Source organism: Telopea speciosissima, chromosome 1, assembly GCF_018873765.1.
Source record: "Telopea speciosissima isolate NSW1024214 ecotype Mountain lineage chromosome 1, Tspe_v1, whole genome shotgun sequence".
NCBI classification, from domain to species: Eukaryota; Viridiplantae; Streptophyta; class Magnoliopsida; order Proteales; family Proteaceae; genus Telopea; species Telopea speciosissima.
Genome location: NC_057916.1, coordinates 28,763,210 through 28,783,801, shown reverse-complemented (window position 1 = coordinate 28,783,801; position 20,592 = coordinate 28,763,210). Strand labels below are relative to the sequence as shown.

The 20,592-nt window shown below is 38.0% G+C and overlaps 2 protein-coding genes and 1 long non-coding RNA gene across 6 annotated transcripts in view; 1 reads left to right on the top strand and 2 right to left on the bottom strand.

The window, feature by feature from the left end:
- Window positions 1–3,282, top strand: part of LOC122664823 (phospholipid-transporting ATPase 1-like) — a 33,103-nt gene extending 29,821 nt beyond the window's left edge. For 2 of the 3 annotated variants that reach the window (XM_043860843.1, XM_043860827.1), the window contains exon 8: window positions 2,783–3,282. The gene's annotated coding sequence lies outside the window, so the exon portion shown is untranslated. The remainder of the gene's footprint in view (window positions 1–2,782) is intronic. The other variant, XM_043860835.1, reaches the window with a different exon arrangement.
- Window positions 3,283–5,188: 1,906 nt separating this feature from the next.
- Window positions 5,189–11,695, bottom strand: LOC122657997. Its single transcript, XR_006332400.1, has 2 exons — window positions 11,452–11,695; window positions 5,189–5,424 (listed from the first exon to the last, which is right to left on the bottom strand). It is a non-coding gene; the product is annotated as an uncharacterized LOC122657997 (long non-coding RNA).
- A 2,166-nt stretch (window positions 11,696–13,861) lies between these two features.
- Window positions 13,862–18,949, bottom strand: LOC122640245 (NADPH-dependent aldo-keto reductase, chloroplastic-like). Of its 2 annotated transcripts, none has more exons than XM_043833404.1 (8): window positions 18,836–18,949; window positions 18,603–18,735; window positions 16,623–16,673; window positions 15,768–15,844; window positions 15,501–15,588; window positions 15,023–15,298; window positions 14,690–14,938; window positions 13,862–14,104 (listed from the first exon to the last, which is right to left on the bottom strand). In XM_043833404.1, exons 2-8 carry the CDS (start codon window positions 18,720–18,722, stop codon window positions 14,018–14,020), a joined length of 948 nt encoding a protein of 315 aa, XP_043689339.1. In that variant the 5' UTR covers window positions 18,723–18,735; window positions 18,836–18,949; the 3' UTR covers window positions 13,862–14,017. The 2 variants fall into 2 exon arrangements, with proteins under 2 accessions (XP_043689339.1, XP_043689332.1); XM_043833397.1 differs by having other exon boundaries at window positions 18,603–18,729; window positions 18,836–18,880.
- Window positions 18,950–20,592: the final 1,643 nt, after the last annotated feature.

The window sequence follows — 20,592 nt, the reverse complement described above, 5'->3', positions numbered from 1 at the left end:
TCAAGTATAAATCTGATGGCAGTATTGAGAGATACAGAGCAAGGTTGGTGGCCAAGGGGTACAGTCAAGTCTATGAAATTGACTACCAGGAGACATTTGCTCCTGTGGCCAAGCATAACTCGATAAGAGTTCTTTTATCCTTGGCTGCCAATAAAGATTGGCCTTTATATCAGTTAGATGTGAAGAATGCCTTCCTTTATGGTGATTTGGAAGAGGAAGTGTACATGCACACTTCACCAGGCTTCAAGATGCCTTCAGCTGAAGGGAAAGTGTGCCTCCTTAAGAAAGCCCTATATGGTCTCAAACAGTCACCAAAGGCATGGTTTGAGCGCTTCCGACAGGCTATTCTGAAGAATGGATACTCCTAGAGCCAAGCTGATCATACTCTCTTTACCAAGCGGAGTAATGGTACTATCACAACCCTCATTGTCTATGTTGATGATATCGTGGTCACAGGAGATGATACAACTGAGATAGGTAGATTGAAGAGCTACTTGGCACAGCAATTTGAGATCAAAGATCTGGGTCCCTTGAAGTACTTCTTAGGAATAGAAGTATCAAGGACCAAGAAAAGAATCAACATATGTCAGAGGAGGTTTATTCTTGACTTGTTGACAGAGACAGGGATGTTAGGCTGCAAACCAGCAAACTCTCCTATTGAGCAGAATCACAAACTAGGAGAGGACTGTGGTCCTTCTCTTGTTGATGCGGGAAGTATCAAACGCTAGTGGGGAAGCTTATCTATCTCTCTATGACTCGGCCAGATATCTCTTATGCAGTGGGAGTTGTCAGCCAATTCATGCATGCTCCCAAGAGTGGCCATTTGGATGCTGTGTATCGCATTCTGAGGTATTTCAAGTCCTCTCCAGGGAAAGGACTGTTGTATGCAATGCACAACCACTTGAGAGTGGAAGGTTTCACAGATGCCGATTGGGTTGGTTCCATTACAGACAGGAGATCTACCTCCGGCTATTGTACCTTTGTGGGAGGTAACTTAGTTACGTGGAGGAGTAAGAAACAGCATGTTGTGGCCAGATCTAGTGCCGAGGCAGAATTTAGAGCTATGGCACATGGAGTGTGTGAGCTCATCTGGCTGAAAAGACTGGTTCAGGAACTGGGATTTGACACTGAAGGACCCATGAGATTGTACTGTGACAAAATGGCTGCCATCAGTATCACTCACAACCCCGTTCAACATGACTAGACTAAGTACATTGAGGTTGATAGGCATTTCATTAAGGAGAAGATAGACTCTGGCTGTATTTGTACTCCTTTTGTGAAGACTGGTGATCAGCTGACAAACATCTTCACCAAAGCTCTTGGCTCTCCTCAGTTTAGCTCTTTCCTAAGCAAGTTGGGAATGCATGATATGTATTCTCCAGCTTGAGGGGGAGTGTTAGAAATCATGTAATAGGGGTAGTTTAGGAACTAGTTCTATTACTAGTTGCCTTATTATGTAATTTTGTTTTTCTTCTTTATTTCCCTTATACCTCCCTAGGGAGGTGGATGTAATTCTCTATTAGTTATGATTGAATGAATATATGGTGTATGGAGACGCCTCTCCAACACAATTGATTACAGCCTAATATTCTCTTCTCTCTTCTCTTGCTATCTTCTTCCTCCTCCAACTTCTTCGCCCTTCCTATTTCCTAAACCTAGAATCTAACTGTTCATCCTAATACAATGGGTATTCTGTCAGTCCCAGGGATCTGTAAGTAAGGTTTTAAATAATGGAAGGGGGGGGGGGGCACTACAAGAGGTGAACAAACCTCAGGGGATGTACTAGATGTTTACTCTTTTTTTTTTCTTCATTACCTGTTCTGCCTCAGAAAGAGACTCTAGATTCTGCTTTCTGGACCTATGTATTTCTATAAATAGAAAATAAGGGCTATGCCCTCCTCACGATTTTCAGATTAAATAAAGAAGCTTTACTCAAGGTTTTGTAGATTTCAACCATTGTTGTACTGTGGATTCAATATAAGGCCTGGTGGATTCCAGGTTACGGTATTGATGGGGTTCCAGCCCTATGAATTAGGTCGATTCCTGATTGTTATATTCTCTTCTTTCTCTATCATTCTTCTCCCTCGATTTGGGTCAGGTCTGAACCTTACTTATAATCTTATCCTGTGCATGCTAGTTTTCTCTTGCACTCTGGTTTGGAGTTACTACTTCTGATTTCTGGTTTTCTGTTTGTCGATTAATCCTGATTACTGCACTAATTGAATTCTGGTATGAAGCCCTAAAACCTGTCCGTCAATTTTACTGTTTAATGGGGTTTTGAATTTCCTAGTTGCAATAGGACAACTCCATATATTCAAATCTGACCATCAGATTTGCATCTTATTTGACAGACTTGTTCTCCATATCAGATTAATCAGTCAACCTGTTTCTGTCCAATTAGACCTGTATTTGCTGAGTTTTTAAATTTATCTTTATCCAATTGATTCCATATACCTGCTGTTCTGGATTTTCTTCAAAATGTCCAAAACCCTAGCATTCGTAGGTGGTGAGAATCCCATTAGGGTTCTCCTGCAAACTCTCCCAACCCACCTGTACGCATAGCCAACTGCACATTGCCCCTGAATAGTGTGAAAATTAGAAGGTAAAATTTTAGTGCTCATCCATATGAGCACAGTTGGGTTCATGGAGTTTCATAATGTACCCTTTCGTAGTTCTAGCATTTCTCAAGTTGTCTAAATGTTTGCAACATGATGTTTGCTGAAGTATTGTACTCTATTGACAACTCAACTCGTAATTGATTTCTTGGTTCTTATTCCATCAGATGAGTTTTGCATGCCAGCAAGCATAAGGGGAAATGGATGAAAGCCAGTAGGAGATTACTGCCAAGGGGAACAGACACTCAAATCTGAAGAGCAAGGTCTTGCAGGAAATGTGTTTGATGATGAGATGAGTCAGATCGTGAAATGAATAATCATGGATTGATCTTGCATGTATTGAAGGTGCGAGGTGCATAACTGTGGTTGGGGTTGTATGGATATCATAGGGTTGAAAATGGCAAGCAGGGGGAAATACATATACATAATCTGTGTGTGATAAGATGATCACCGTCTTTCCATTTTCTTCCCTGAAACAGTGAAAAGGATGTCGATTCTAAAGGTTCCAGAGATTGGGTCCAACCATCTTCAGTACTAGCACACATTGTACAAGCCATGGTGGTAGATCCACTGATCGGTAAGCCACATTACACTGTTGCCCAAGAGTAGCAACACCAGCTGATACTAACCTGAATTGTAGAAATATAGTTTTGTATTACTAATTTTCCTGTTACTGTGGCCACATGCAATCATAGTTTCATTCACTTTTGAAATGAGTAATCCTAAGGAATATAAGGCTGAAATGTGTAGTAAGATTTTCAAAATGATCAACCACACTGATATCACCTTCCAATTGCATTGTCATATAAATACATATTTTGCTTTTATCCCTCATAAGTTGCGTATTCCAATTCAATCTGGTCTGGATCGGCATACTTTTGGCATCGAGGGGTTTTTTCATTTAAGGATTTGCCGATCTGATCCAGATTCTTGAAACTCTGGGCCTCACATTTGTTTCTATGAGGTCATTGGTCAGCAAAACCCTTAAAGATTTTACCAAAAAAATTCCGTGTACTTTATTTTTCCCTATAAACAAATGGTACCTTGTTAACAGCTCCGGAGGTTTAACACCAGGAGATTTGCGACCACTAACACTTGTTTTTTTTTTTTTTTGAATTCTGTAACGTTCCTCTACTTGTAATTAAGTTATTCATGTACTGGTTTACCAACAAGAAGTACTTGCATGCATAGAATGTTCATCTGTTCAGGGCAAGGGTAAGGTTTTAGGTTCAAAGGTTTCAAGTGGCTGGAAAAGATGATTTTGTGGTTTAATGTTCTGAAGTTCGGGGTTCACATGGCTATGGAAGAGATGAGAAAGATGATTTTGTCTATGGTTCTGTAGTTGTGTCTGCCAAGTGATCACTTTAGCGCTACTCGAATGAAAAGTTTAAGGACAAATAAATTCAGGTTACAACAATTGAACCTCACTTATACAGGCGTATTAGTCATGGTTTTAGGAATCTGTTTCGGATCGGGTCTATTGGTCGATACAATAATGAATTGTATCAAACCCAATATTTTTGGTGAATAAGATGACTCATTAATCTAGTATAGGCCTGATACAGCTGATAATGATACGCATCAATATTAGTATCTATATCGGTTTTGTTGGCAACTGATACCGTGAACTAAAACCCTGATGTTAGGCAATTCTAACTGCCTAATTTTCTTGTATTCATCCTTCATCCCACCCTGAAACGAAAAAGAAATCTGAGTTTGTTGGTGTGGAAGTGTTACTTTTTCTTATCCAAGTGGAAGTAGGCAATTTTCCTTATTTTATGACAGCCAAAAGAAATTTGCCGCTTCTGAATACATGCTAGCGTACAGGTTTGCGCTTGACTTGGTGGCCGGTTTGAAACCATGATTGCTGATAACTTTCCATTTCAAGGTAGTTAAATTTTCACTTCTTGGCTACCACTAGTCGTGAGAATCTGGGTTCCATTACCTTTGATACTGGAACCAACTGATACATTACTGACCCCTAGGATCATGGTTTAAGTAACGGTATCGGCCTCTACCAATACCAATCCAATATCAATCTAGATCAGCCTGTATCGATTGGGATCGGACAATTTTGTCCATGTTATTCTTTAAAGTTTTTACCCTTGATTCGTATCATTACACTGATATAAGATCAGATAGGAATTGATATTGATCTCATGGAACCCGGTAATGAACTGTAGAGCCATTATGTCCGCACATTTGTTTATTTACATACTTATAAAGTCCTACCTAGGAGAAGGTTATCTGCCATTGTGTAAACAAACCATCAAGAAAGAGTTCCCTGAAGCAATGTGAGAACCACTGGGAAAAGGACTACCAGCGACCCTGCAAAAACGTTACAAACTGAATGGAACCACATGAATGCACTGCAATAGGGGGGAGGGGATTCGCTAAATAACTAGCCCCAGGTCCTGGCATTGCCCTTGATAGAATGGCGAGGATGACAGGAGAAGCCATGGGTTTCGATGGTTAAAAAAGATCTTTTAAAACAACAATCCTTGATAATCTTTATTAAAAAGAAAAGGAAAGAAATCAATTAGCAAAGACAAAACAGTAGAGTTGGCAGAACATGGAGAAATGAGAATAGTAAATTAATTCAGACTTCTTCAGTATCATCCCTCCAGAGCTCCAGATAAAAATAAAAAGCAACGAAAGTCAAGATGCATTATTCAAATAGAGTGGCTTTCTACTGTTCTCATCAGAAACATGGCCGGCAATTGCAAAACATTGTCTTCGGATTCCGAATCTCTAATCACTGCTGCTCTTCAGTCTCCTCAAAAAATGTCTTTCTGATCCAATTGAATGGCTACAAATATGCCCCAAAAAGACGCATTAGAAATATAATTATGAAAGACAGAAGGGCATAAGAACCATATCGTAATTGATTTGAATTTACAAAGAGTGTGAAACATAATATCCAAGTCAGCTAAAATACACAGTTTTAAAAATTGAAATCAGAAAAATGCATGTCATGATCATCCAAATCTGGGAATTCTGTAAACAGTCTTTTCGATTGCACACAGAATGAGACTAGCTTATATCAACCAGGCAAGGTTTAAAACTTGGGTCAGAATTCATTGGATCAGATGATTCGACTTGGAATCAGAATCAACCTACCACTATTCCCTAAAATCGAGTTTTGAGTTTTGACCAAGTTATACCAATTCAATCCAAATCAGGTAAATTCTGGGAAGAAATCAATGGAGATCGATCCTGCATCTGATTCCGAGTTTTAAAACTTTGGTGCCAGGAATGTTGTCTTTAAAGTTGGTTAGCATCTTTGTTTTGGATCAATGTTCTACCACATAACATATAATGTCCTCTATCTGAAGTAGTCATTCTTCAAGCACATGTTCTATTCTCACTTCAATAGTACTGCAATCTCTCTCTCTGTGTGGCCAAACCTTAATGTTTTCAAGTAAAAAACATGCCTAGGCCAGCCCAAGTGATGTCTTTTCAAACCTAGACAGTTGCCTGAGAAGACGCCCAAGCATTGGCATGATACCCTTCTAACTAGTAGAAACTTAATTCTTTTTCCCACATATTGTTACAAATTAAAAATGGTAATAGTGTAATAAAACAATGATTATAGGCAGGTATTCAGAATAAAAAACTCACAAACCCTAGTATTGGATGTTTCTACTCATTTTAATATCTCCAGTGTATATTTAACTAAGAAGTAAACACACAACCATAATGTTGTTAACAACAAATAGAACACAGGGAAAAAGCATCTAACTAAGGTTTTTCATTTTCATAAAACACATGTTGTCATTATATCTCATAAAGATACAGATGCCTAGGTATGCAAGTGTCTAGTTAGACCTCTTTAACTATTTTTTCCAAAGTCTCCTCTATAGCACTTGGATGCCTATGCCAGGGAGCATCTAAACTCTGTCCACTTCTCACTTTCCTTTTTTCATATATTATTTATTTGCTTCCACCTCTTCTACCCTACCTATTGGAACAATGGAACTCTATTGTCACAATAACCGCGCATGGTATTGTTTACCTCCAATTGTGCATGGACTGTGATGCTTCATCTATCGGTACTCAACCACTGTGGGGAAGCTTTCATAACTAAATTAACTTCTTAATCTCATAGGCTCACTACTTCTAAGTTCTAACAGTTGTAGGAAGCAATACATGCTCAGCCTTCAAAGTTCACCATAAGCTAGAGAAAAAGCTCCAAGTACAACATCTTGCAAATCATTGACAAATGCAATCTTACTGTAGTGAACTCACACAACACTTTTAGAACATTCTGAGCTTTTCATAATTATCCTCAAATATAATGAATCGCCTTTTTGCTGCTCAAGTGAAAGTCCTAGAGACCAAATATTCACAATACCTCAAATGAAAACATGTCATTTTCCTAAACATATCCCTTTTCCGAGTTTCAAATAAAGAAACAAATCCAAAATGTGAAGTAACTTCAAGCTCACTTAACAAAGAAAATTATATTACACATCTTATATAATAGGGAAGTTTGAGATGAAATGCATAATTGTCTTCTTCTTGTAAATAGCTTATCATGTTCAACATAATATCATTTATTGAATTCCTAATTTCCTAAATGTGCATTAGAGTAATTCCTGTTGTTTCTAATATCTGATCTAGACCGACTTCTCAGTAGTAAAGATTCTTGAACAATCTGTTCCGATAAGGCCCAAATATCTGCCACAGGACAAATCCAATGGGGCCCAATTTGTGACTGGGGGTAGACCCTAAGGTCCCAAGCCTACATATCAAGTTTCAGCCCAAAAGGAATTTGCCAAGTGGCAAAATGAAGTTTTGAGAATCTAGGGACTACAGGAGGTGCATGGTTATACACAGATGGCTCAAAAAACAAGGATGCACGGATATACATGAAAGGGTATTTGGTTAAGTTTCAATAGGACATGTGGCTAATTCATAATGTATATAACTAATCCAAAAGTCCATTGACCAAAACCAACTGTCCAAATGGCTCAAAAAATGGACTGTGGATAAGTTTATTTGAACGGGACATGTAAATGACATTCTGCCCTTTCTCTTTACAGTAGCCAAATTTTATTGCAATCGAAAAAGAGAGATACAAAACCAGTATGCAATACCACCAGCCAGCCAGCCAGCAAGCCATAAAAGGTTGAGGACCTAATACAATAAAGACCGAAATACATAAAATTGATGAGACATTATATTTAGTACATGTTTTTGGTGATTACTAACTTGTGTTTGTTGATGAAAAGCCCAAGACTAAGTGGTCAATTGGAACCTCTCAGTCAGCAAGCTTCTCAAATTGAAGACCTTATGACAAGCTCGTACAACAAGCCATGAAAGGTTGAAGCTCTATAGTTGAAGATCAAGCTTCAAGAACCACTTCATGAAGATCAAGCGTCTCGAAGCAAGATTCGCTATGGACGTCTTTAAGAATGTTCTACTTCAGTGCAAGCAATTGAGATAGTTTCATATTTGTATATCTTTGTAATCCTAAGTTGTATGGTTCTCAAAGTTAGAACCCCACGGACTTAGCCTTAAGTCACTTCATTGACCAATCGATTTAACCTTTAGTTGGGGACTTAACCAATGACCAAACGAGAATCTAATGGATCCTAAATTGGTAATTGAAGATCACTTACACTTATCCATGGCCAACGCTCAAAACATGAAAACTGAAACTCTTTAAGTTAACTTTCATTTGGTTTAAGAAACAGGTCAATCTGAGTTTGGGACAGCAAGTTATGGCCATTTTACTGCCCATGGGTTGACCGCCTATTCTCAGTGTGAACCGTGGAGGTGTCTGTTGGCAAAAAATTGAGCCGTTAGAGTGCAACAGCTATACCAGGGTCAATCGCCAACTTTCGGGATCGACAACTAGAGTGCCAATAGCTAAAAAACAGCTATTATTTTCTAAAGTTATGCATGTGCTATATATATGGTACCTTGGACAGCTCTCTACAAGACTCGTGCACATCACTTGCACATCTTTTACTCTAGTGTTCAAGTAACTTTGAGAATCATTTTACATTGTGCTTACAATATGTGTATTTTGCCTTAGAGAGGTTTTAGAGCTTATATTTGTAAATCAGCATTTGAAAGGTATTGTAACTTGAGTGAAAACACTAAAAGCTCTCAGAGAGAGTTGGTTGTGAGAGATAGTGATCTCCACAATGGGTAATCACTTAGATGATAGTTGTTGTGAGATTGCTATTCGTGAAAAGGAATTGGGTTGTAAGTAGTGAACTATTGGGTTGATTCTGAAGGTTTAATCACTACCATTGGAAAGTGATCCTTGAGATAGAGGAAAGTCCAAGAGTGAGTGATGCAGATTCATCACCAAATAGGGCTTGTTTCATTAGAAATAAGTCTAGGGTTGAGTTACATACATGTTGGGCCTTTGATCCCATGGGTTTCGAATGTAATATGCCACTTTTCTGGGCCTAAAATAGGGGTACATAGGTTGCATACGGGATTAGCCCAATACTTAGTTTTTATTGTGTGTTTTTAATTGAGCCGGTTTAAATTGGTTGCATCCAATTGGTTCAATTGGTCGCATCCAATTGGTTCAATTGGTCTAATTTAAGTGAAGTGATCCTATTGGCTAAGAGGTTCTTATATCCTATTGGCTACTAGGGAATCTTCTTTATTTTAAGTAGTTTAAGTTGTTTTAAGTCATTAGGACTCTATTTTGAGTCTATTTGAGTTTCCTAGTCAGTTTAAGTTGCCTAATAGGTTAGGGATAAGGTTAGGCCATTCCTTTTTAGTGTCTAAGTCTATTTTTGAGTCTTCTATATAAGTTTGTAAGGGAAGCCAGCATTGGACACGAATTTGATTAATGAAAAAGCTTTTGTTTGCTGCCATAGCTGCTACTCTGCTCTGTTGAGTGAACCTTGTGAGTAATATCAAGGCTACCTTGTAGGTAATATCAAGGTGAAGGGATTGGTGGACTCCGATCAACTCCTTGCATCTTGTAGATCGGGAGGTCCTTCTTCTAGTTCTTCAAAGCTGCTACCATTGAAGATTTAATCTTTCAAGTAAGTAGTTTATTAATTCAGCATTCAACCTTCTTCTTCTAATCCTCTAACCTAAGCTCCATCTACTCCTATTATCACCCCTTCCATTAATCCATAGATCCATTAGAACCCTAAAACCCTAAATCCAATTCTGCCCTAAATTGCAGAATTTTGTAACTCATCCAAACCCTAACTTCTTTATACCAAAATAACCCCCTAGACCTGCCCATTAATACCCTATAAACCTCTTTTCTAAAATCTGCCCCTAAACCCTAGATCTTACAAACAGTCTATTTTCATAAGGCATCCTACCCAAAACCCTAGAATTCCAACCTCAACCAAATTTGATCCAACTTATACCATTAGACTCATAAAATTCTGCAAATCATTACCAAATAAAACCCTAAGTCGAAACCCTAACCATAACCCTAATTCTGCCCTAATTAGCCTAAGCTGTCCCAATCGGCCAGCCTTGTTAAGAGATCCTATTACCCTGGTTCCTAGTGGGATTACTCCTACCTAGGACTACATTAGTGAGGCTCTTGTTAGTGAATGTAGGCAAGTGTGTTGAACCACTCTAAATTGTATTATGTTTATTTCATCCTATCTCTCTCTGTCTCTCTTTTATTCACAAGCTTTTACACCGTTTTGTTTTCATCATTTTGGATTGGAATAATTTTTTATAGTCATTTTATTCCATAATATCCAATTAACCCCCCCTCATGGGTTGCCACTACCCACCAGTTGTACAAAAATCCCTATTAACCCCCCAACTTAGCCAATTCATCGACCAAACAGTACACTGATTGAGTCCTCCGCACAAAAGATAAGTTGTGTAAACCTAAAGATCGAGCATTCCAGATTAAGTGTAGAAAATAACAAAGGCCCTCTTGTCCTTGCTTGAAGCCAACCAAGAGTCTTCCTCACTTATTCAAGTGTCTCCATCCATGCTGAAGAACATTCTCAATACCTCTGATGATTTCTCGGTAGGTTTTAACTTTACTGAAGTTATGATCATCCACAGAAGAGGATAACAGTGCATTGCTTACCATTAATTACGCAATGTGGTACGTCTGCTACAACAGGCTTTATATTAAAACAATCAAAATGTACTTGATCTAACCAACTTTGATTGCAGAATGCAATCTAATTCTCTGTTTTAACTTATGCTTTTGTTTATGTATTTCTTATTCGTCCACTAAGTCAGTTTGGTTTCTTATCTGCTAGAAGTTTGGTATGGCAGATGGCCAGATACTTTTGAATGTGTCCTCTTTAACCAAAGGGTTTCATAACAATGTGTTATACCTGTTTCATATGCAATGAGTTGCCAGCATATTGGGCTCTGTGTCGAAGTAGAACATACCAAAAAGATAAAAACTTAGTGCAGACGCTTTCATTTATTACAAAATCCCACTCAAGCTGGTCCACTCTAGCCATTTTTGGTTTCAGATTCCATGTGGATGCTCCCATTTGTTATGCGTATTTCGATATCAATTTATATAAGTGACTGGATTGTGGTTCGTTGAGTAGCAAGCCAATATACAATTTCCATTTAATTAAAAAAAGGGAATTCGGTATTTGGTAGAGAATACAATTCAATTTCCAATTAAAAGAACCATATCCAACATTTTAAGAAATCACAGTGATAAGATGAACCCGTTACAAATCCCGAAACCGAAGTTCCACATCACCAACGTAAGAAGGGAACCAAGGAAGATCAAGAAACAAAACCGAAAACTTTCACAAAGAACTACCCAAACATAAAATCTATATATATTGCCGAATCTAATGAAGATGAGATTGAGACTGAATCATGAAAATCGAGGCAGAAGAGCTACCTGGACCAGATAAATCGCTCCCGTAGCGGCGGCGACTCCCCACATGGCGGCGGCTTGAATGTCAGTGGATTGAGGACGAACCCCAGGTCGAAGGAATTTGAATAGACCTGATCCTGATGCTGCCGATCCTGCAGGCATTTTCGCTCTCTTCGATCAAAGAAACCCTAATCTGTTTATCGAAGAAACTCAAATCTTTGTTTCTCGTTCTGCTGTTTCTGTACAGTATTACACACCTCAGAACCAAAAGGAATAATAAAATGCCCAAATGCTCTCCGCGCCCAGACACATGGGGATGGGTGAAATGACCATCCTGCTCCCTGAATGGCAGACCCATGTGTCTGAGGGCGGGCAGGCTACGCTGCGGCATACAGAACATCAGCCCATACCTCCCGGAGTTAAACATAAGGATTGAGTTCCTCTCCGGAGAGCCCAGCACACCTATAGGGTATCCAGCCATTGGGTTGTGCCACACACATCCCTAGACGTGCCTCGAGATATGGGCAACACAACCCAACCCTTGGATGCCCCCTAGGCACTCCTTGGGCATTGAGCTCCCTGGAGAGGAGCCGGATCCTAGACATAATGGGGGCCGAAACCATTGGACGATCAGAGCCCGTCACTAACTATTCCAAAACCATTGGATGGGAATCTTCTTTCTCGAGTGCAGCAAGGATCGTAAGATTCTGTACATCCAATTAAGTTTCCAATCTAACATTGATTTAGTCATCTTATCGGGCCCATACTCCATACAGGCTCAATCTGGTTGCAACTTCATTTTTTTTGGGGGGGGGGGGGTAATGATAGAACTATTCAAAAGCAAAAGAAAGAGAGAGATGAGGGGAGAGGTGGGGGGGGGGGGAGTGGAATTAAAATCCTTTGCAGTGCAGGCATGTGGCAGTGTATTGTAGTGTGGTTTTGAGAATTCAATATGTAGAAGAAGCTTCATCCAACGGTGCAAGCTCAATGCAAGATAGTTTTTTCCGAGAAAGGTATGATAGAGTGGGATTAAAATCCTTTGCAGAGGTGGGGAGGGGGGGGGGGAGTGGGATTAAAATCCTTTGCAGTGCAGGCATGTGGCAGTGCATTGTAGTGTGGTTTTGAGAACTCAATATGTAGAAGAAGCTTCATCCAACGGTGCAAGCTCAATGCAAGATAGTTTTTTTCCGAGGAAGGTATGATAGGTGGTAGATGCCATCGGGGGAAACAATAGGAGTTCTATTTACGGTACCACACCTGGCTCGTTAGAGGAGGTGGTGGTGTTAAGGGGGAGGAGTGGTATGGAAAAATTGGAAATATAAAAAAGGCACCCTAAACATAATACATCAAATGTAAGATATCTTAGAGATAGTTTCTCTAAACGTTGGTACCCTTAAGTGATTTATCTAAAAGAAAATAAAAGCTTTTGTAATAATAATTGAGTAATTACCTTAAACTCTTCCTAAATGTGGTAATCATGCTTATCAAATGGATCTTTATATTCTTCTTAAAATGGTTAAGGCATCAGTGATAAGTGAGTTTGAGGACATTTTGGCACTTTGCATATTCCTTTTACATGATCTATTGCTCTGGTATAAGAAGCACTGCCAACTAACGTACCTTTTGTTGAAATTTAATAACCAAATTTAGAATATTTTTGAAGTTAGTTACAAATCATGTTAAGTAATGATTACAAATTTTTCATTTTTGTTTTGATTTGAAATCATTTTTCTTTTCCTTTATTTCCCTTGTAGTTACAGAGCCATAGAGAGCTGTGATAGAGGGAGTGTCATCAATATTATGGATATGGGAAAGAGATCTCTGTCTGGGAGTGTGGCCTATGCCAGCACTCACATGAGTCTATCTCTCTCATTCTCATGTAAAAAAACAGTTCTAACCTCCTTGTTTTAAGGAAGAGATAGATAGACACATGGGAGTGCTGGCGTACCCGTACAGAAAACTGCTTCCCTATGAATTTATATCCAAAAGAAAAATTATATTATGGATAGGCCGGCCAATTGGGCTTTGGGATTGTGTTAAGTTTTCTAGTGGACCTGAGTTTGGGTCATTTGGTCCATTGACCGATGGGGCTAGAATTAGAGCTTAGCTGTTAGGAGTTAGGACCGGGCAAGGCCTGCATATATGGAAGCAAGTGGCCCCACATTGTATAATTAAGATTAATTTTTTGCATAATTTGTTTACCATTCCACAGTATTATCAACTGCCATGTACTTAATAAGCAAATTAGTGAATAACTGAATGTCATTTAATCACTTTATGGGTACATGAAACTCTAAAATCAATCAGAATGGGTGACATTACCATTACCATACAAACAGCAACTCAACATTTTGCAGAACCAAATATTGCAATCAACTTTATTTCATTTTCCCACAAAAAAAAAAAAAAAAAAAACTTTATTTCATTATTACATTAAAACCTCAGTTGTCTACTTGTCTCCCAATCACCTTTTCCTACTGAACATGAGGAAACTGAGCAAATCCTGTAACACACAAATTCAAGCGACAACTAGGCCTCATTCAAGTAAGAAAGTGAGCCAAATTCCATCCAATTTCGATAGGATGTGAGCTTAGATATCACCATCCCAGAGTTCTTCGGCATTTCTGTAAGCGCCATAAGTCTCGTGCACAAAACCTGAACCTCTAATCAGTCTTGCCTGCATAAACACCCAAAAAAAAAATTGATATAAATACAATAATTTTTACTTATTTTGACAATATGCATTTCATGGAAGAACTACAGCATGATGCTATGACCAATTTTGATTCAAATTCAACAATCAACAACACTGCAATTGAACTATTGAAGTTCCAACACATCCTTCAGCTGTTCTCAATGACCCTAATGCTTGCGGTTTTCATCTGAGCTTGTAGAACGTGAATTTCTTTTAAGTCATCAGGATCACATATCATGAATTCCAAAACCTTTCACTTATTTATTTGTTTTGGTAGAGTGTAAAGGGTTTTGAAATTCATGTTGTGAAACTTGTACACTCAAACTTTACTCAACAAAGCCTTATCCCAACTAAATGGAGCCAGATTCTCAAATCCTGTTTTGGCATTCAACTCATAATATGTCACAAGATCTATGTGACCTATTAGTATGTTTCATCAGGAAGCACAAAATATTAGATCTGTCAATACCAAAATGACGGTGTCTCAGCTGTACAGTTAACCATAACATGAGCATAACATATATGTTCAGCACTGGAGTAGCAGTAAAAGGGAAAAGAACTACTTGCCTGTTCAATTTCAGCAAATTTTGCAACCAATTCCTCAGGTAAAGACCAGTCAAAGACATCAAAGTTTTCCTTGATCCTCTTCTCGCCTACACTCTTAGGAAGCACACTGTTACCCATTTCGATTCCCCAACGGAGAGCAACCTGTGCAGGAGTCTTGCCCAATTTCTCGGCAACCATTTCTATAACAGGATGCTTAAGGACACTTGTCTTTATAGAACTCGTACCTGGGGAACCCAATGGTGAATACCCCTGTATGGAAACAAATTGAAAAATCAACAAATGGCACTGGAGAGATTCATTACTGGAGGACTTATGGCACAGAACTTTGCTTACAGATAGGTGAATTCCCTTGGCTTTACAAAATGCACGTAGCTTGGTCTGTTGCCAAACAGGGTGGCATTCCACCTGGTTGACGGCAGGAGGGACACGAGCAACCTCTAGCAAATCCCCCAACTTCTTTGGAGAGAAATTGCTTACACCAATAGCACGAGCCTTGCCAGAATCATAGATTGCCTCCATTGCCTTCCATGTACTAGGAATATCAGGTATAGTGAAGTTTTCAGGTTTAAAACCAACAGATCCCCTCTTCATGCTCACTGGCCAGTGGATCTTCAAGAATTTGGCAGCTCAGTTAGCAGTAATAGACAGATAATACTCAAGTATATGGTCTATGATACTCGAGCAAAACTATTTCAGTACCACCAAAACACAAACATAAAAGAACATTTCCTATATGAAGGATACTTAGAAGGTCTGAATAAATGATACAACATATGAGGAACACATCTCTATTTAAATAGGAAGCACATACAAGGTAAAGGTCAACGTAGTCAAGCTGCAAATCTTGCAAAGTTCGGTTTATTGCCGCAGGTACATCTTCTGGTGCATGATCTGAACACCTGCAGATTCATTTAACATCTTATCGTAAGATGTCTAATATTAAATGTCTCCTCCAAGTGAAAGCATGGTACTGATGACATGTAGGAAGCTAATCCTTGGCGTACAGTTATAGATGGAAGTTTCTTCAATTCTGTTGCTACTCAAAGGACCAAAATACAAAATAAGAATTAATACAAACCAGAGTTTGGATGTAATCCACAAATCCTCACGCGTCACTATACCATCTGCAAACAGCTTCTTCAGTGCCGAGCCAACCTATGGCAGACAGAAACCAGGGGGAGAAAGTGAAAAATCAGGGGCCAAATAAAGCAATCATCTGAAGGTTGAAACAATGTAAAATTGTTGATCACACAATTGGTATCATCACACAGTTGGTGAGGTGGCCATTATGACAGCAACATATTCATCTTAGTAATGACCACAATGTATGTTGTCAGAATTGGTAGGCAATTCAGAAACCACACACTTCTATGGGAACATGCAGCCAAGCATTGGATTGGAATCCACCTTAAGACCATATCCTCCAAAATAAAGTCATGAATCCCCTTGGATTCTGACATTGAAGGATGAAAACACAATTGTATTTGCTTTCAGAATCACTTCCTACATTGGACCAGGAATATTGCTTTCATGTGACTGCCCTGGTTTGACAATCACTGGATTAAAATAGAATCCTTGACTAATCTTGTGAAAACAAGTCTTGATTGGCGTTCATGCATTGGTCACTTTCATTATTGATTTGGATTAGAAGTTCATGAACACCAGCCACCGGTTAAGCAGGCCTGAATAAATTACAAACCTAGCAGCCACAAGCTCTTAACTGGTCCATCACCTGCTACAGCATACACTAATAGCTGGTTGGACCATCTGTTTTCCTTAGTATCTATACTAAAGTGTGTGATTAAATACTGTTGCTTTAAAGTTTCTAAACCTCATCAATTTAGTTGACATTTGTGTGAGTGTGTGTGTGTGTTTGAGAGAGAGGTGGTAACAAAAATGTATATGCTGAACTAGCATTAGGCAGGTTAATCACCTCCTTCTCATTTCCATAAACTTGAGCACAATCAATATGCCGGTAGCCAGCCTGTATTGACATAAAAGAAAAATAATCAATAAAGCAGAGAGCTTGGATAATATACACATTTGAAAACATATGCTTGCAATTTATAGACATTCAATTCAACCACATCTCGACTTTAGACAACAGAAGACAAGTATAGATAGGCAATGGATATAAGACAATACTTATAATCCATGTGCTTGATACCTTCTCTCAATAGGGGAGAAGCAGCTGTAAAAGTATAATGTAAAAAGAGCTACCCAATGCACGAGGCTCCCACAACTGCAGGGTCTGGGTGGGGCAAATGTACATAGCCTTACCCTCTGCTTTACAGGAGAGGCTGTTTTCAAGTTAAACCTGCAACCAATAGGTTACAACTTGCAATAGCACAACTTTAACCATTGCGCCAAGGCTCGCCACTCCGTAAAAGTATATTTTATATATATATATATATATATGGCGCAAGGCTCGCCACTCCATAAAAGTATATTTTATATATATATATAATTTTACAAGTTTTAAATGGACAGAGCTCAAGAGCTATACATTAAAAAACAGGACAGGAGTTCTGATCAAAGATGAAATTTAAATTATTTTGACTGGAATCTGACCAAATTGATTATTTTGAGTATTTTATTAAGGATCAAATTGTAGAAAACAATTTGGAATATTTTATTTAAAAATATTGAATGAAATTTGGTGGTCATTTTCTCATTTTATGTATTTTTATTTTATATCTAGGGATATGAACCATGGTTTTATGCCATGTGGTCATTCAATCGGCTCCCAAAACTTTGTTAAGTTTCAATGCGACTGTTATAATGAAATTATGTTATAATAAAAGTTGGAATTCATTAAAAAGTCCATCCCCTATTTTTTTAAAAATTAATCAAGCTTGGCACATAGCGATAAAAAACAGCATTCCTGCCCACCGATTAGCCAAATCAGCCTCCACATATCCCCATACCAGTTAGACTACTTTTTCCTGTATCTTAATTATTTGATTGAATAATTTATACATGAGTTAGAATAGTATCAAAAGAAAAAGACAGTTTCATAAATAACAGATGAGAGAGAGAGAGAGAGAGAGAGAGAGAGACAGTTTTAGACCAAATCAGATAAAGCCTTTCACTTAACTATTGGAGACTGTGGACCAACTTTTGTGCATTGTGTGGTCATTTGATAAATATTTTAAGGGATGTAATCAGAGTGGTTATTGAATAAAAAAAAAAAATGCAATCAGAGTGGTTAAGAAATGGCATTAGAAAACTCAAAAAAAATTAAAAAATAAAAAATTAAAGGAGGAAAGAACTGGAAATTCACATGGTTTTTCAGTTTCATTTTTACCTAGCAATCCATGTAAGAAGGTAAGCCAGAATAAGAAACAGTATACATTGGCCATGATGTAGCATTTCAATAAATTATTCTACAGGTTCTAGCCTAAAACAGGGTAATCTTAAATTAGAGAGGCACAAGATGTAACCTTAATCTACACTATTCAGAAGTTTTTTTTTAAATATTTTTTTTAATCACATTTAGGATTTACGAACAACAACAGAGAATTTTTCCCCATTATTTATGGACCTTCTTATAAATATCATTTCCCATTATGAAGGAAGTTATCCTCATTTCCAAACACAAAAAGGTAGTAAATTGTCCGGATAAGTCTCAACCATTTGAACTCTTTTTCCATTTTTTTTTCCTCATCACAGTGTATAACATAACTGCATAAGTAATGCCCCAATAAAGCATACAAAAGCGCATCCAACAAAAATAAAAAGTCGAAAAAAAAATAATAAAAAAAAAAACTGGGAGAAACAGAGTAATGAACAAAAAGCAAGGAAGATAGGAAAGAAAGAAGGAACGAAGAAAGATAAGGGGAATCACTTCCGGTAATGTGATCGTAGAAGTTGATGATTCATTAAATGGAGAAGGGAGAAGTGAAGAACAAACCTTGACGGCGGCAGTTACAGCTTCTCCGACAAGTCCAGGCTCTGATTGCCATGTCCCTAACCCTACAGAAGGGATTTTAGCTCCGGTGTTCAACTCGAAAAAACGAATTTCGTTAGCCATTTTCGAACTGCAACTGAAAAAATAAGAAAGAGAAGAAGAGATCAAATCGATCTTCAATAAGAGAAATCTCAAATAAACAAATCAAAAAAACAAGAAATTCAATTCAGTGAAACCTGTGGAAGAAGGAATTGTAAGATTTCCTCTGAACAATAGAAAAAGCTCCACTCTCTCTCACTCTGTTACTACTACTGGGTCGAAGCCAACCTCCGAGAATATATAGACGCAGTGCCATTCTTAAATATTCGAAACCAAATCGTATTGTGAAAAATCCGAGGAAAAAGATCACTTAAAATGATTCCCTTTGAATAAGTTGAAAACCCAAAAATGCCCTAACGAATTGAATCACTTTCATTTTCTTTCTAGTTGTGCATGGGGCATGCATGGAAATGGAAATTAAGTATGACTTATTGCATGAGGCATGCATGGAAAGTTAGTAAAAAAAAACAAAAACTATGGAAACCTCGCCATGTGTACACGTATGCATATGGACGGTTATAATATTCCAATCGACTGGACAAGGAAAGGCCACGGAAGAAGTCAAGGGTGGTTGACATCTGCATCCGGTGAGGGTTATTTTGTTGGGCGAGAAGATCGTCTAGAATGTTGTTTTTCTCTTTATAGAGACGTGTGGTGTCTTTCGGTTCTGCCTAATAAAGTGGTCAAAGAAGAATTTAGACACTTGGAGAGTTTTAACTGGCTAATACCGTCATGACCTACAATTCTAAGGTAGGTCATGGGTTATTGTATTCTAGCTACTGATGTGTGTGATGACGTATGATTGTAAAGTATATATAGATTCAAATCCTGTTCATGTTATTTCACACAAGTGATATAAGTCCTCTTTATGAGATTCTAGTAATCCATAAAAATATTACCAAAAAAAAAAAAAAAAAAATTAATCCATAAAAATAGTAACCCTTCTTATAATTAGTATTTGGGAGGGGGATTGGGGCACGCTGCGCGATCTCCGCATTAGTGTGGGGACCAATGAGAGTATGTACTAGGGCATTCTCTAGGGGTGAGATTTTTAATTTTATGGGGGTGGGACGGTCAATTCACTGTTCATGTGTTTGTAGTTTGACAATCTTCTTTTTCCCTTAATATTTTATGGGGAAAAGAACGCTACCAGGTTGTGTAGCATATGCTAACGTCTTTCTATGTTTATCTCTCTCATCCCTCCTATGTAATAACATATTTACCCCTATATTGTGAGAGGAGAGAGATAGATATAGGGAAATGCTAGAGTATGATACGCAGTCGAACAAAGAACTCAATTTCATATTTTATATATGAATATAGTTATCCGTGTCACAAGGTTTTGTGATGCTTGAGAAGTTACAATACAATTTGGGCTTTCCAACTTCATAGTTTTTCTTATCTAAAATATCTCTTACAGCTAAGAGTTGGGAGAGCATGGTGTAATGTCTAGAGTCCTACTACAAATACATGAATATACACATGATACATGCCAATATCAAGGGAGTATTTAATTGAATTAGACTCTAAAATGTGACACGCACATGGCTAATCTAGATCTTGTTATCTTTATTAATGGTCAGAATGGACACATTATTAGTCCAAATGACAGAATAAATGCCTTGTAAGGTCTAGAAAAGTACTAAACTCTTATGAAAATAATAGTTCACTATTGGAAAAGTTTCTTTGAGCAAGCGACATAGCCTACACCTACTCACATATTTTGATTTGAGTTATGTAGATGGATGATGTGGTAATTCTGACTGTTAGATAGAAAAAATCCTTAAAAATTACCTTTGCATAGCATAGAGAATCTACCAATTTGAGTTATGTAGATAGATGCTGTGGCAATTCTGACTGTTGGATAGAGAAAACATGATATCAATTGGACATG